At 45.5% G+C, this 14,241-nt stretch overlaps 1 protein-coding gene across 1 annotated transcript; it reads left to right on the top strand.

The window, feature by feature from the left end:
* Positions 1-934: 934 nt before the first annotated feature.
* LOC117884908 (5-hydroxytryptamine receptor 5A-like) lies at positions 935-13,431 on the top strand. Its single transcript, XM_034785887.1, has 2 exons — positions 935-1,715; positions 11,382-13,431. Exons 1-2 carry the CDS (start codon positions 945-947, stop codon positions 11,712-11,714), a joined length of 1,104 nt encoding a protein of 367 aa, XP_034641778.1. The 5' UTR covers positions 935-944; the 3' UTR covers positions 11,715-13,431.
* The last annotated feature ends 810 nt before the right edge of the window (positions 13,432-14,241 follow it).

The following is a 14,241-nucleotide window of genomic DNA, read 5'->3' as shown; positions in this document are numbered from 1 at the left end:
TGCTACAGGAAAGGGGTGGGTTGGTTGTGATAGGGTTCTCTGGCTGTTATAGGAGAGGGTTTGGTTGGTTGGTTGTAGTAGGGTGTTCTGGCTGCAACAGAAGGATGGGGGTGCTCTGGCTGTTAGAGGAGAGGGGTGGGGGCCACTCTGGCTGTTAGAGGAGAGGGGTGGCTGGTTGTGGTAGGGTGCTCTGTCTGCTACAGAGGGGTGGGTGGGTTGGTTGGTTGGGGTAGGGAACTCTGGCTGTTACAGGAGGGGGTGGGTTGGTTGGGGTAGGTGCTCTGACTGTTACAGATGGGCGTGTGTGTGTGTGTGGGGGGTCATTCATGAGAGCCCGGGGTTTGGCGCTCGTTGTGTCTCGCGGGCACCTGCCTGCGGGGAGAGGGGGCAGGATAAGGGGTGACAAAGGCTTTTCTCCAGTCCCGCCACCGGCCGGTTGCCGTCCGCAGAAGCGCCGCCGGCTCCGCCCAGCGCCCGAAGCCCCCCAGCAGGCGGACCCCAGCGAGCTTCTCTTCCCCTTCGCCCTTTCCTGCAGCGGGAGCCGGTGCCACGGACCGGGGGCGAGCGGGGAGCCGGTGCCGCCTGGCCGGTGTAACGCACTACCCCGGCACAGCGCCCCCCTCCCTGCCAGGGAGGCAGACGGGAGCACATGGCAACGGCAGGGAGCAGCCGCTGAAGGGAGGCAGCCCTAGCGTAGCTCTTACCTAGACTCACTTCGCTTCCCGGCGCCCGGACTGCACGCGGCGGCCAGCCCGGGCTCCGCGCTCGGCCGCGGGGCATTTAGCGGGGAGCGAGGGGCAGGCTCCGGGGATCCCGGGAGCGCGGCTCTCCGGCGGTTTGCACCCCGCGCCGGGAACAACGGACCCGCGCTGGCTTCCCCCTGGGCGCGCCAACGGAGCGCGCAACCCGCCTAGCCCAGCGCTGCTCCCCGCCCGCTGCTGGGGATGGCCCAGAGCCCAGCTCCATGGGCATCCAGACTCCCCGGCCAGCCAGCCATGGACATCAACGCGTCGTCCGCCCCGGCGGGGGGCAACGCCACCTCGGAGCTGGGGAGCGGCGCCTGGAGGAGCCGGGAGCCCTTCTCCATCTTCAGCATCCTCATCCTCACCCTGCTGGTCCTCCTGACCATCGCCACCTTCCTCTGGAACCTGCTGGTGCTGGTGACCATCCTGCGGGTCAAGACCTTCCACCGGGTGCCCCACAACCTGGTGGCCTCCACCGCCGTGTCCGACGTGCTGGTGGCGGCGCTGGTCATGCCCCTGAGCCTGGTGAAGGAGCTGTCGGCCGGGCGGCGCTGGCGGCTGGGCCGGGCGCTGTGCCACGTGTGGATCTCCTTCGACGTGCTGTGCTGCACCGCCAGCATCTGGAACGTGACGGCCATCGCCCTGGACCGCTACTGGTCCATCACCCGCCACCTGGAGTACACCCTGCGCGCCCGCCGCCGCATCTCCAACGTCATGATCGGCCTCACCTGGGCGCTCTCCGCCGTCATCTCCCTGGCGCCCCTCTCCGGCTGGGGCGAGACCTACAGCCCGGCGCAGCAGCGCTGCCAGGTCAGCCAGGAGCCCTCCTACACCGTCTTCTCCACCTGCGGCGCCTTCTACCTGCCGCTCTGCGTCGTGCTCTTCGTCTACTGGAAGATCTACAAGGCGGCCCGGTTCCGGATCGGCGGGCGCCGGAGGAACGCGGTCCTGCCGCTGCCGGAGAGGGGCCCGGTAAAGAGACGCGGCGGGCGGACACCGCGCCGCTGGGCTGCACGGGGAGGGGTGCGAGGAAGGGGGCAGGCACAGTTGGGCTGCACGGGGAGCAGGCAGGCACAGCCGGGCTGCACGGGAAGGGGTGCGAGGAAGGGGGGCAGGCACAGCTGGGTTGCATGGGGCGGGGGGAAGGGGACAGGCACAGCTGGGCTGCTGGGGAGGGGCGGGGGAAAAGGGGCAGGCGGGCACAGGTGGGCTGCACGGGAGGGGGGGCAGGGAGTCACAGCTGGACTGGCAGTCTGCAATGACTATCTAAACTGAAGTCCTCTATCTATCTAAACAAACTCCTCTCCCATTCCCCTTGTGCTTCTGATCTGAAATGCAACATCCTTTAACTGAATTCTGCCTTCATGCCCAAGTATAGAGAAATAATATAATCATGCACATGTGTTTCTCTTAGACTTAGAGTGTATGTAAATATAAACAGATCCTAAAGTGAAGATGGTAACCTTTTAAACAGTGGCTAATAATCGACTATCAATGGACCATTTACCACTATTATGGGATAAAAGTTATTCCCATTTTTCTCATTTGCTTTTGTTTCAGTGTTCTTAAATGTGTGTGTATATATGAAATGAAAGTAATATATATGTAGATTAGATACTAATTGCAGTATCATGCATGGTCCATTTAAAAAGTCCTAAATATGAATCCAGTGTTCCTGGGTTTCTCTTTCAAGAAAATTGTTCAGATACAGATAGAAATAGAGCTGAACAGTATGTGCTGTTAGGGTATGTGTTTAATCTGTACACATTCTGTTATGTCTCTCACCGTCCACATACATAATTTGTTCACTCCTTTCATTTTATTTTATTTTTTAAAAGTATATACTTAAAATTATGGAATCAAGCAGAACGCAAAAGAGAAAAATGGGAATATAATACTTATTCCACAATACTAGTAAATGATCCATTTATCATGTAATTGCTGCCAGCTGTTTAAAAAGTTCATATTCTCTCCTTTAAGTTATCCCAAACATTGATCCTGGTACTGAAAACACCTACTTGGTTAGTATTGATTTCAATACTATTCATGTAAGTAAGAACTATTCTCCTGAGGAAGAGTTTGCAGGATTAGGAGCCTTGAGGTCCATTAAAACATGGGCCTCTAAGAGTCCAGTTCTGTCCCCTTACTCACAGTAATGCCATACTGCACCAATAAGCCCAAATAATTTCAGTGGGGCTGCCTGTGCAGTGAGGTACTACTCAACATGACAGAGACAAAGGGAAGTGGACTGAGTTCTAAATTAATTCATCTATGTTCATATCTACTTTCCTCTCTTTCTACAATCACCCAGTTTCCTGATACACACCCGTCCTCCTCTGTTCTGAAACTACAGAATAATTCCTGATGGTTTGTTTTCCCCCTTCCTGACCAAGTATTTTCACTATATATATATATTTTTTTTAAAAGTTGATCTAACCAAATGCAGACTGACTGAATGTTACAAAATAAGTATGGTGAGGTGTTCAGCACCATCTCCTCTACTGGGCCTGGCCCTGTCAAACCTCACTCATATACAAGCAGTAGAGCCAGTGGAAAAACTTAAACAAAACTTTTTTCCATTTGTCAAAACCAAAATCTTTTGATGGAAATTTCTTTTGAAGATTTCTTGGGTCCCAGTGGGGAGAGAGCAGCCTACCCAGAACAGCCAGTAAGCCGGTGGTTAGGGCACTCAGCTGGGATGTGGGAGACCATCCTGAATCCACCCTATCCCAGGTGAGGGCTACTGGCTGTTCTGGGGTGGATGGGTTAATAGTTCTCTTGTGAAACTTTTTGAAAGGTCTCGTTTTCATTCGGCACAAAAACAAATGTCAAAACCTTGAATGTTTGGTGGAATGGAATTGTTTTCTGGCCTGTCCTAGAAATAGTTGCATTGACTTCAACTTCAGATTGAAGTCAGTGGTACATATCATGTTACAATGGACAAGTGTGAAGGTTTGCATTCACTCTAGTGAGTAGTGACAGCATCAGCAGCTTGTAAGAGGCACTTGGCACCTCACAGGACAGGGACCTTATGTCTTAAAATAAAGAGATGCATATGGTTTAAATTGGCTTATAGACGAAACAATCATTCCAGAGCTATCGCCTGCACTAAGTCAGAAAATGTGTTAGAAAAGATGAGTGCCTCAAGCCTTTGGAAATGCATTCCTCCCCTCCCACCCTTTTGCACCAGATTTCCTGCCAAGTTTACTTCTCTAATTACAAATATGACAAATACGTTGCTTGGGATTTATCTACAACCTTCCCAAAGACAAAAACCAAACTGAATATGTACAATGCATTTGCTCTCCCATAGACACTCATGCCCATAAAGTTTTCTACTGCTATTGTTTTGGAAAACTAATTTAATTGAGACAATACTACTAAGATTCTGCAACTCTCTCATCTTTTTCAGTAATTTAAACTAAATTAAATCCTGGGTTTTTGTTTGTTTGTTTTTAAATATATGTTGAATCCGTGATAGTATGGTAGATAGAGAGGACTTTACACTGTGGCTGAAAAAAATTAAGCTTCATTTGCAGGTTTAAAAAGCACCATACTAATCCAGAGGGAAATCTTTACCACCTGGTGGAAGAGCTAAACGCCTGAGGCAATGCTCTGAGCACTTATTGCTCTAGAGACTTGGTAGGCAAAGAAGACTGCTCAGGAAGAAAAATCGTGGTTTGTTTTTTTTGCATAGTTTATTCCTGATGTAAGAGATCGTGATGTACTCATAAAAAGCTTCGTCCTGGTCACACTGAAGTCAATGGGAGTTTTTTTCCATTGGCTTCAGTAGGAGCAGGATCAAGTCCAAAATGCCACTGGAAAAATACCAGATTGTGGGGAGTTTAGGGAAAAACGAAGGGGATGTAGATCTGAGCCTTCTTCCCAAAAATCACTGTCATTCCACAGGAAGAGCTGAAATGCCTAGATTTTTTTTTTTTAAGTTTGCATAAAATTGGATATAGCAGAGAATTTGTCAAAGTGGAACACAAGAAAATAGGTATCAGCATTTCTGGAATAAGGGGCATGTCTCTTCCCCCCCTTAAGTCAGGTGATCCAGCTATTCCTTTTTGCTCTTTCCATGTCCAGGTCCAATTGATGGTAGTTTTGTGGATGAAGCCTGTCTTGACTCTGTCTCCCTTTTCTTGCGTCCACTAACGCTCCTGTTTTCTGTTTTTTCTCCATTTCTCTTTTCACTTCTATCCCTTATTTCACATTCTTCTTCCCCTTCCCAGTCTCCTCTTACCCCCACCCTGCGACATCCAGCCTCACTCATTAACTCCTTCTGTACACCCCTGGCCGCTCTGTCCCCCAGCATTTCTAACATTCAGTGCTGTAATGCAGCAGTTCTAATGACTAACACTAGAAATGCTATCAGCAATAGACGTCAAAGGCGGGTAGTGCTTCTCAAACTGAAGATGAGTAGTGATAGTGATGCCTGTGGGGAGAGCATGCCATGTTGTGCCAGGAGGATTACATATTGTGACACTGGATTAGAACTGCCTGCCACGGGTGCAACTCACACCTTGAAACCCTGGTAGCCTAGTTGGCATTTTTCTAGCAACTGAGATTAAGGAGGAACAGATTTGAAGCCACAGGAGTTAAATGCCATCAAAATTGCCTGAAGAAACTGATGCTCCAGATGGAAGAATTATTATAATTATACCTTCCTTCTGTATAGTGCCTTTCAGCCACCAGAACCAGACCCCAAGGTGCTTTACAAACTGTCAGTGTGCATATAATTATATATAGGATAAGGATAATTGTCTCCAGGCTGAGACTTGGCATATCTAGGGCCAATTCCTATGCTTAGTTACAATGGTGTAAATCCAGAATAACTCATCTGGTCTGAGTGTAGTTAATCCAGTGTAATTGTGAGCAGAATTTTGACTAAAATCCGAACCAAGGAGTTTTAAAAAACACTATTAAATGGTTTTGTGGTTTTTTAAGAGGAAGGAAAATGAACTGTCGGAGACCCTTCTGTTATTTAATTAAGAATATGCAAAAATTCAGGGTTTTCTTTTTCTTTTTTTAAACACACAGGTACTTATTTCTTGTTTCCCACTGAAATCAATGGGAGTTTTGCCTGTGCAAGGACTGTGGAATCAGACCCTGAAATTATGCTGGTCCTTTTACATACAATTTCTTTTATAACAAGCAAAGACTTGATTCTCTAACCCTTACTCATATGACTGGTCCTTTACTTACATGATTAGTCTCATGGCTCTTGTCACACACAGCCACAGTCTGATGCATGCTTTTTCACAGTGAGCAATACCTTATCTTTGGGAAGAGGCCTGTTGAAATAAATGAGATTACTCTCAGAGCCAGATACTATTAAGAGTGCCATTGAAATCAGTGGGACTCCTTGTGAAGTAAGGTATTGCTCAGGGTGAGCAAGAATGGCAGAATCTGGCCCATAAGGATTAGTTACTTGCATGAGAAAGTGTTGCAGGATCAGGCCCCAAGTTAAGCATGAAGAGCTAGACACAAGGACCCAGATCTTCAAAGGCATTTAGGAGTCTAACTTTATTGATTTTAATGGGAGTTGGGTGACTATCTTTCAGGATCTCGGCCAGCTTCTGTTAATACTGTTTTTTATAATGTACATATAACGCTTACATCTTTGTACACTGATCCAAAGTTCGAAAGGTTAATGAGTGTCTTTCCATTGACATCAATGGGCTTTGGATCAGGCCTTGCATTCTTGCATTCAGAGCTCTCGACTTTACTGAGTTATGCAGCATATTCTGTGTTGTAGCTGGGTCAGCCTCCCTGTATGACATAATCCGGCAGGGCGGTACGGGTCTTCCTCTGGGAGCTGCTCTGGGTCCTCTCCCATCTCTTCTCCTCCCCACTCTGAGCTTGAATAATCCTTTTGCAAGTAGTTCCATTGACTGCAATCATTTTGGGCTCCACTCATTCTACTTTTTGCCAGTGTCCCCGGCAATTTAAACCTGGGGGAGGATTCCTTTAGTGTAAGGTAGCTCTGAAGCTGCTCTGGGAACTGGGATGGCACAGAATCCGCTCCAGAATTGGAGATGGGGTTGCAAACGGGACGTAGGGTTTGATCCACTTTCCATTGACATCACTTCAGTGGGAGTTGGATCAGACCCTTAAGAAGGAATATAACAATTGTTAGGGCTGAAAGGAGCTAAAACATTGTTTTGGCCCGCACCCCCCACCCAGGCATTGCAGAACCTGTGGGAGATACAACATCTCCCTGATCTGTTTGCAGAGGTGATGCTCCATGTCTGGATCTTCTCCCTTCAGCCTTCTGTGCCACCCAGGATCTCCTTACACCGCAATAATCACCTTGTGGCAATTTGCTTTGGCTTTAAAGCCTCTGTGCTCATGAGGTAGCATAGAGGAGCCTCAACACAGCCAAGGCTCAGGGCCAACATTTTGTTGTATCAAGTGTAAGAATGGAGCTGCCTAGGAAAATGCCCCAGGCCAGCTAGAAATCAGCTGGAAGGTATCAAGTATGTAAGGTGATAAGAGTTAGAATGATGGAAATCATTCTGGGAAGTTATCTTCCACTTTTCATGCAACTCTGTTAGGCCCCAGTTGAGTAAAGCACGTGCTTAACTTCCATGTTCAAGCACTTTGCTGAATCAGGGCCTTAATTTTCTTGTTGAGAGAATGTTAAATATTCATAGAAGGCCTCTAAGTGCAAATTGCATGTGAGAGATCTCTGATTCTTAAAGAACCTTTTGGTGATTTGATGACATTATGGAGCAATATATTCCTCTCTCTGCTCACCTCAGGCTCATTTGAAGATGAATCTGTTGAAAAGCTGTTGAGCTAAACTGGGGCAAATCACATTTAAATACCTCCAGTCTGCTGGAGTTCATGCAACAGTACAGAACATTCCTCAGAAACGTGGACCTTTCAGACACCTCGCAGCCACTGAATCAGACACAATGCCATTGTTTGCAGAAGCAATAGGCTGCAATTTGTACTTTTATTATTTAATATTCATAGTGGAAGAACAGTGCTCAGAGACCCCAAAGCAGCATTGGCGCCCAAAAAATTCATTGGTGAACCACGAACAGTAGCCATGGGAAGTATAAATTATTTAAATCCAAAGAAATATTAAAATAATTAAGCCTAAATCAATGGGATCTGGCTCAGGCTCCAGATGCATATTGCATTAGCAGCAAAGCATCTGAAGTATGTTGTGCTGTAGGCAAAATTTAAACAGTGGGTGAAATCATCCTTTCTCCCTCCACAGAATCTTGGGGAAACAGGGAAATAATCAATTTTGGACGTGTTTCACCAGCCGTGTGCTTCCCAGAGAAAGAGATGATTCACGTGAAGTGTGAAGAGTGCATTTATTCCCATATAGACAAACATTTAAAACCTTGATTTGTGGAATGAAATTGATTACTGCAAACTATTTTAAAAAGTGCCCCAGCCCGTGGCGGTGTATCTAACTGGATGGCTGTTCTAGCAGGTAATCAAAAATGATGGACACTAATAACTGTGCTTAAAACTGAGCAAACCAACCTGGAAAAAAAACCACTGATCTACTAGCCTTAATGTGACTTGTGACACAGACCAAAACAGCCAGGGAATTCAGGGTGAACACTTGGTTCTTACTTAGTACTCAGGCCTCTTTTATTTATGCGGACAAATATTTCTGATGCTCTCGATGCTTTATCTTTGCTGCCTTACTCCAGCCGGTTATACTGCCCTCCTCCCCAGTCGTACAACAGTGAACTGGCTTCTGCCTCCGGCATACACCCAAGGGCCTGATTCTTTTTTGCCATACATCTTGTGTAATGAAGTATGCCTGTGCAAAGTGGGTGTAAAAGGCCACCTGTCATGCAGTGGCTGGCCCCTTTAAGAGAAATTGGCGAATGCTGTGAGTCCAGGGATCAAATAATAGCTTGAAGATTGCCTGAGGCTAGACCCACAAAGGTGACTGTAGGCATTACAGTGTCTTATGCTTAGGCAAAGCAAAATCCATAGCCCTGAGTTAGGTGCCTAAGAAAGGGAAACCAGAAACCACAAGAAACCAGCAAGCTGAGAGGGGCAAACCTTGGGCTGCCCCTCAAAGGTAGTAAGGACCCCAATTCTACTCAGGATTCATCCCTGTGACCCCTCTCCTGGATTTAGGCACCTAGACGAAGTCGGTCATGTCTCAGGGAGGGCGAGGGTCCATCCTACCCAATTCTATCCAACAGCAGTTAGGCCAATCTCCTGAAACATAGGAGACCTGTTTGCAAATCCCCATTCCGACTGATCTGGAGTGGGGCCTTGAACCCAGACCTCCCATAGCCCAGGTGAGTGCCCTCACTGTCAAGGTATTGGGTATTCTGTGGTTGGTGTGTCCCCATCTCTGCTGTGGCAGTGAGTATAAATAACTTTTTCACTGGGCTAGAAAAAGAATGTGAGCAACTCGCTGTAGCCCAGTTATTAGGACACCCCTGGGATACGGGAGCCTGAGGTTCAAATCCCTGCTCGAAGCAATGTAAATGACCACACAAGGCGGTGGAGTATCAGTGCCAGAGTTTCTGCATGCCTCATCCTATCCACAGTTTCTACACTCCACATACAAAGCTTCCAGAAACCTTAATTGTAGTATGGGAAAGAAAATGCCATGAACTGATGGACAGCTGATCTCTGGCTCTACCTCACAAGGAAAGTTTAAGTATAGTAAACAAGCAATAGATTCCCTCATCCATCTCTTCCTAACAAGCATGCGGAAGTAGTAATTGTCCAATGTCTGTCACTAATTTGCATTCGCATAATGTGTTTTGAGCCCTTTTTGCAGACCATGATTAAAGATATGCAGAGCTAGCCCTCCTGCAGGCAAATTATGTGACCCCTGCTACAGGAGTGCCATCCTATTTACATTTTTGGAACAAGTGTGATGCATTTCATTTTCCTCTACTTCCCCAGCAGCCCTAATCACCTGGCTCTTACATTCTGCAGTCATGTCTCACGGCTCTGGGTGATGATAGGGATATCCATCTTGATGAGTGATAGTTTAGCATTTGCCAACATTTCAGTCTCTTGGCTGCTACTGCCCTCATATTAAACAGAGGGTCAATCGCTATTATAAAGTTTACACACACAGGAGGAATATGTATGTAGAACACATAGCTAATTTCTGAATGACGGACCATCTCCTGAGAGAGGTGCCAAGTCCTCACAACTCCTATTAAATTTTCACTTCTAGGGGAGTTTTTTAGGGGCTCAGGCCCTAAACTGTGTGTGTTTTATTGTGCTGTCCTCAATCGTATTGCCTAGCAGAGCCGAAAACGTACGGTCGCTTTAATTGTGCCAGAAAAGTCACAGAGGTGTATTTTCTATGGGTAAAAGCTGGGCCCATGCTGCATGATAGTAAGGCACACATTAATTCTCACTGTCACACAAACCAATCTGCATTCCTTCTGCAAGTGAAACCATTCCTCACCCTTCCAAACAGCTCTTGGTGTTTCTTTTGTCTCTCTTTTTCACCTGCTCTAGAACCGCTGAAGTTTCTACACACCTCGTGGAACTGCTGAGGGGTAGAGGGCATGGATTGAAGGGGTCTTGAATTGGTGTCTCCCACTAAACAAAATGGATATAGTTTGTGAGGTTGGAAGTAGAGCTGGTTGGAAAATCGTTCTTTTCCCCCTGGGTGAAGTCAACTTTGAAAACCGAAATGCTGTAATTCAAAATTGTGTTGCTTCATGGGAGTTGTAGTTGGGGTGCATTATGCTCCCATTCTCCTCTATGGGCTGGGCTCTCTGGCCAGACTACTTGTCCCATGACACACCATTTCCTCCCCTCTTGGTGTGGGGAGAGGGTGCATGATAGGAGTCCCTGGACGTGATGCACAATGGGAAATGTAGTCCCACCTGAGAGCCCATAGAGGAGAATTGAAGCATAAGGCACTTGAACAACAATTCGGATGAGGCACCACAATGACATCTTGAATAAAAATATTTCAGTTTTGTGTTGAAAATCAACCCCCCTCCAGTTTTTAGGCATTTGGGTTTTTGATGAAATATTGAAATTTTCCACAGAAAGCAGACATTTTTCTTGTAAAAATCAAAAACCCAAATTTCCAACAGAAAAGAAGTTTGATGGAAAATTTTTCCACTGACTGTAATGGGGAGTATTGTCTTCTCCCCTTTCCCACCTGTGCCCAACCGACCATCTTTGTTACACTGAGAGAGTCCCGTTTTGTGACAGTACATCCAAGTGTCTACTGTATCTTTGTAACCCATGGTTACAGCACTCTCCCTCATATCAATACACTGATGAAAAGAAACAGGGGAAAAAAAACAGCTTCCAGAATTCCTGAGCCATTGTTATTTATTTAACTACTTCAATCTTCTTTTCTTATAACACACCAAACAAATTCTAGGTGCCAACCTATCCACAGAACAAGTGCCAAAGTACTATGCATCAAAAGAGAGGAAAGACCAGTATACCTGTGCTTCTCTGTAGCACTTACCTTTCCAACATGATTAGAAGCCCAGTAGTTTTAGCACTTCATGGCATTTTCTTTTAACATGCAAGGACTGGTGCCTAGGACATTTGTTGTAAGCGCACAGATGTTATGCTGTCATTTAAGAAATAATAATAATTTGACTCAAACAAACTGTTTTGGTAAGAATCCATGTTTGCTTTTGTTTTTAGGTGAAAGAAGCTTCCCATGAACCACAGATGGTGTTTACAGCTCGCCACGCGACTATCACTTTCCAGACAGATGGAGAAACATGGAGGGAACAGAAAGAGAAAAAAGCAGCTCTGATGGTTGGCATTTTAATTGGAGTTTTTGTCCTTTGCTGGATACCTTTCTTCATCACAGAATTAATAAGCCCCCTCTGTTCCTGCAACATTCCACCGGTCTGGAAAAGCATCTTTCTCTGGCTTGGCTACTCCAATTCTTTCTTTAATCCTCTTATTTATACAGCATTTAACAAAAATTACAACAATGCCTTCAAAAACCTTTTTGTAAGGCAGAGATAAAAGAGGGAGGGTTACATTACCATGTAATACACTGACTTAGTAGAGGAGATATGTGCCTGTGAAATGTCTGCTTGTAAAGAGCAGGCCCTATCTAAAGAGATTTTGCAGCAGTGGAGAACTACACTGAACACCTGTTTGTTGGGTCATAAACCTACTTACCTTGTACAGTCTCCCATTGAAATGCATGTACACTGAGCTGTACTGAAGAAAGACGATGCTAGAAGACTGAAGGGGTGAATGTTTCCCTTCTCTAAGATTTGAATTGATTTGTGCTAAATTCTGGAAGAAGTTAATTAAAAACATCTAGCATCACACTAATCCAATCTAACCAGACTAACCCTATCCAGCCAACTATTGCTGCCAGGTAGTAGAATCTTCTTAATGGGCACGGGCATCAATGGAAACTCTGCCACTTAAGCAATAGCTCTGAGTGATTGGTGCACATTTTAGGACTGTCTTGGGGGGAGACAAATGCACTTTGATATCATTTTTGGTAATATTTGAATAAAATAAATTGGACTAAGTTAAGCAGCCCTACTAGAGCAAGAACGCAGCCTGAGGTGAACCAATGGCACAGCACTTGTGCTAGCAAGCATTGGTCCACTTCTGTAAATTATAATTAAAGGTGACCCCTGAGTTAACTGAAACTGAAGGTCAGTTATGTCCCTTTAGGTTACAGGAGTGGAGTTTTAGGGCCAGATCCCCAATTGGTGTAAATCTGCACCATTCTCATTGAAGACTTAACTTTCATAGAATTAAAACTGGAATGGGGTGCTCCGCTTGTCAGGGAATGTACAGAACTAGAGATTTGTCCTCTCTCTTATACACCACTCTTTGGGAAGGTCAGAGGAAACATTGCCCAAGCTCACAGCTCAACACTGGGTGAGTTCAGCCAGAGTGGTTATAGGGGTATTGTAGTCATCTCAACCCCATGCAGGCCATGGGCAGCTAGGATACCACTGTACTCCACCCTAGTCCAGCACAGAACTTCAAAGGGACTTGTATTTGCCCCTCTTGAACGTGACGAAAGCACACACTCCTCAGTGGAAGACTGGTGTTTCATGAAGTTCTGGAATAGCGGCTCTGGCTTGTAACACCAAACTCAGAGCATACTAGGCAGGTCCAGGGAGAGACCTCAGGACGCTAACTAGAATCCAAGTATAAACAAATCTCCAGCTGAATGCTTTCCTTGTTCTCTGTAGTACTTTTAAAATCTCTTTACTGCCATAACCACTTAGGAGTTACCTTTAAGCATTAGAAGAGAAAGGAAGACACGTCTCTTGTGGCCTTTCTGCTCTAGCTGATATTTAGATCTAAAGTAGATGGGAAGAGAAGCATAACAATTATGCACAAGGACCACGGATGGGAGTTGAAGAGCATAAGTCCACCAACATTCTTCCCTTTCCTCTTGTGATGCCTTGGGTTAGTTATGATCTGCTGGCCCATCAATTTAAATGTGAGGGGCTATTAATAGAACATTTTCAGGCCACACTGCAGCTCTAAGTCTGCTGACTTTCAAGGCATACTGGAAAGTTTCTCTTTTTTACAGATTTTCTCCCCAAAGAGTGTGGGAATTTTTGGTAAGAAATTGAGATTCCGCTTTCTGCCAAGAGTGGGGGGAAAAGGGAGCTAGATCCTCAGTTCTTTAGTTGGTGTTGTGCCACTACACAGAGCCATGTAACTGATGTATTTTTTTAATTGTACATGCACTGATAGTTTTCTGATCAACACATTTTGTAAATTAAAAAAAACCAACAATCATGAAACTCTCTCTTTGTGATCATTTGCACTCTGACAGCTCCTACTAAAGGGAATTACTGGATTCTCTGTTTAAAAGTCAAATATTTACACAAGGCATGTTGTTTAAAGAAAGAGCCTAACAAGTGATAGTTCACATGAGTTCCCCTTCATTTAAAGGTGACAATCTTTAGGCTCCATTATCTACTAACAAGTAACTTTTCCTCATGAGCTGTAGTTGGTATCTACAAGGAAGAAAGGATTGGAGACAGTTTTTAAGTGTTAGAGCAAAGGGCCAGGAGCCTGTCATGTAGGTTCTATTCCTTGCTCTGAAAGCAACTTTTTTATGACCTGAGACAGCCACCTAACTTTTCTGTGCCTCAGTTTACCAGCTTATTGAACTGATATAATATCAGGAGTATTGGGAGGCTTGAAAGGGCTGCACTGTACTATACAAATCCAGAGTTGTTTTTATATAATGGTAGTGGCCTAGGGACCTTATCTGAGAGTGGGACCCCATTTTGATGTACATATACAGAAGAGACAGTCCCTGCCCAGAAGAGCTTGCAATCTATATAGATAAAATTGACAAAGTCAGAGAAAGGGATTATTAAACCCATTTTACAAATGGCAATTGAGACACAGATGGACTAAGGGCCAGATTTTAAAAAATATCTAGGCACTCAATGATGCAGATAGATGCCTAATAGGTGCTTTTGAAAATCTTATCTCCATCTTTAGATGCTAAAATACCTTTTAAAAGTCTAGCCCTAAGCAATTTGCCCAGACT

The sequence above is a fragment of the Trachemys scripta genome, chromosome 11 (assembly GCF_013100865.1).
Source record: "Trachemys scripta elegans isolate TJP31775 chromosome 11, CAS_Tse_1.0, whole genome shotgun sequence".
NCBI lineage: Eukaryota > Metazoa > Chordata > Testudines > Emydidae > Trachemys > Trachemys scripta.
This window is presented reverse-complemented; position numbering and strand designations above follow the sequence as displayed.

What these genes read in the sequence shown, in the direction of transcription:
- LOC117884908 (XM_034785887.1), top strand. Translation starts at nt 945, where the DNA reads ATGGCCCAGAGCCCAGCTCCATGGGCATCCAGACTCCCCGGCCAGCCA. An exon ending in CGCTGCCGGAGAGGGGCCCG is followed by an intron (nt 1,716 to 11,381) that starts GTAAAGAGACGC and finishes TTTTGTTTTTAG; the next exon opens with GTGAAAGAAGCTTCCCATGA.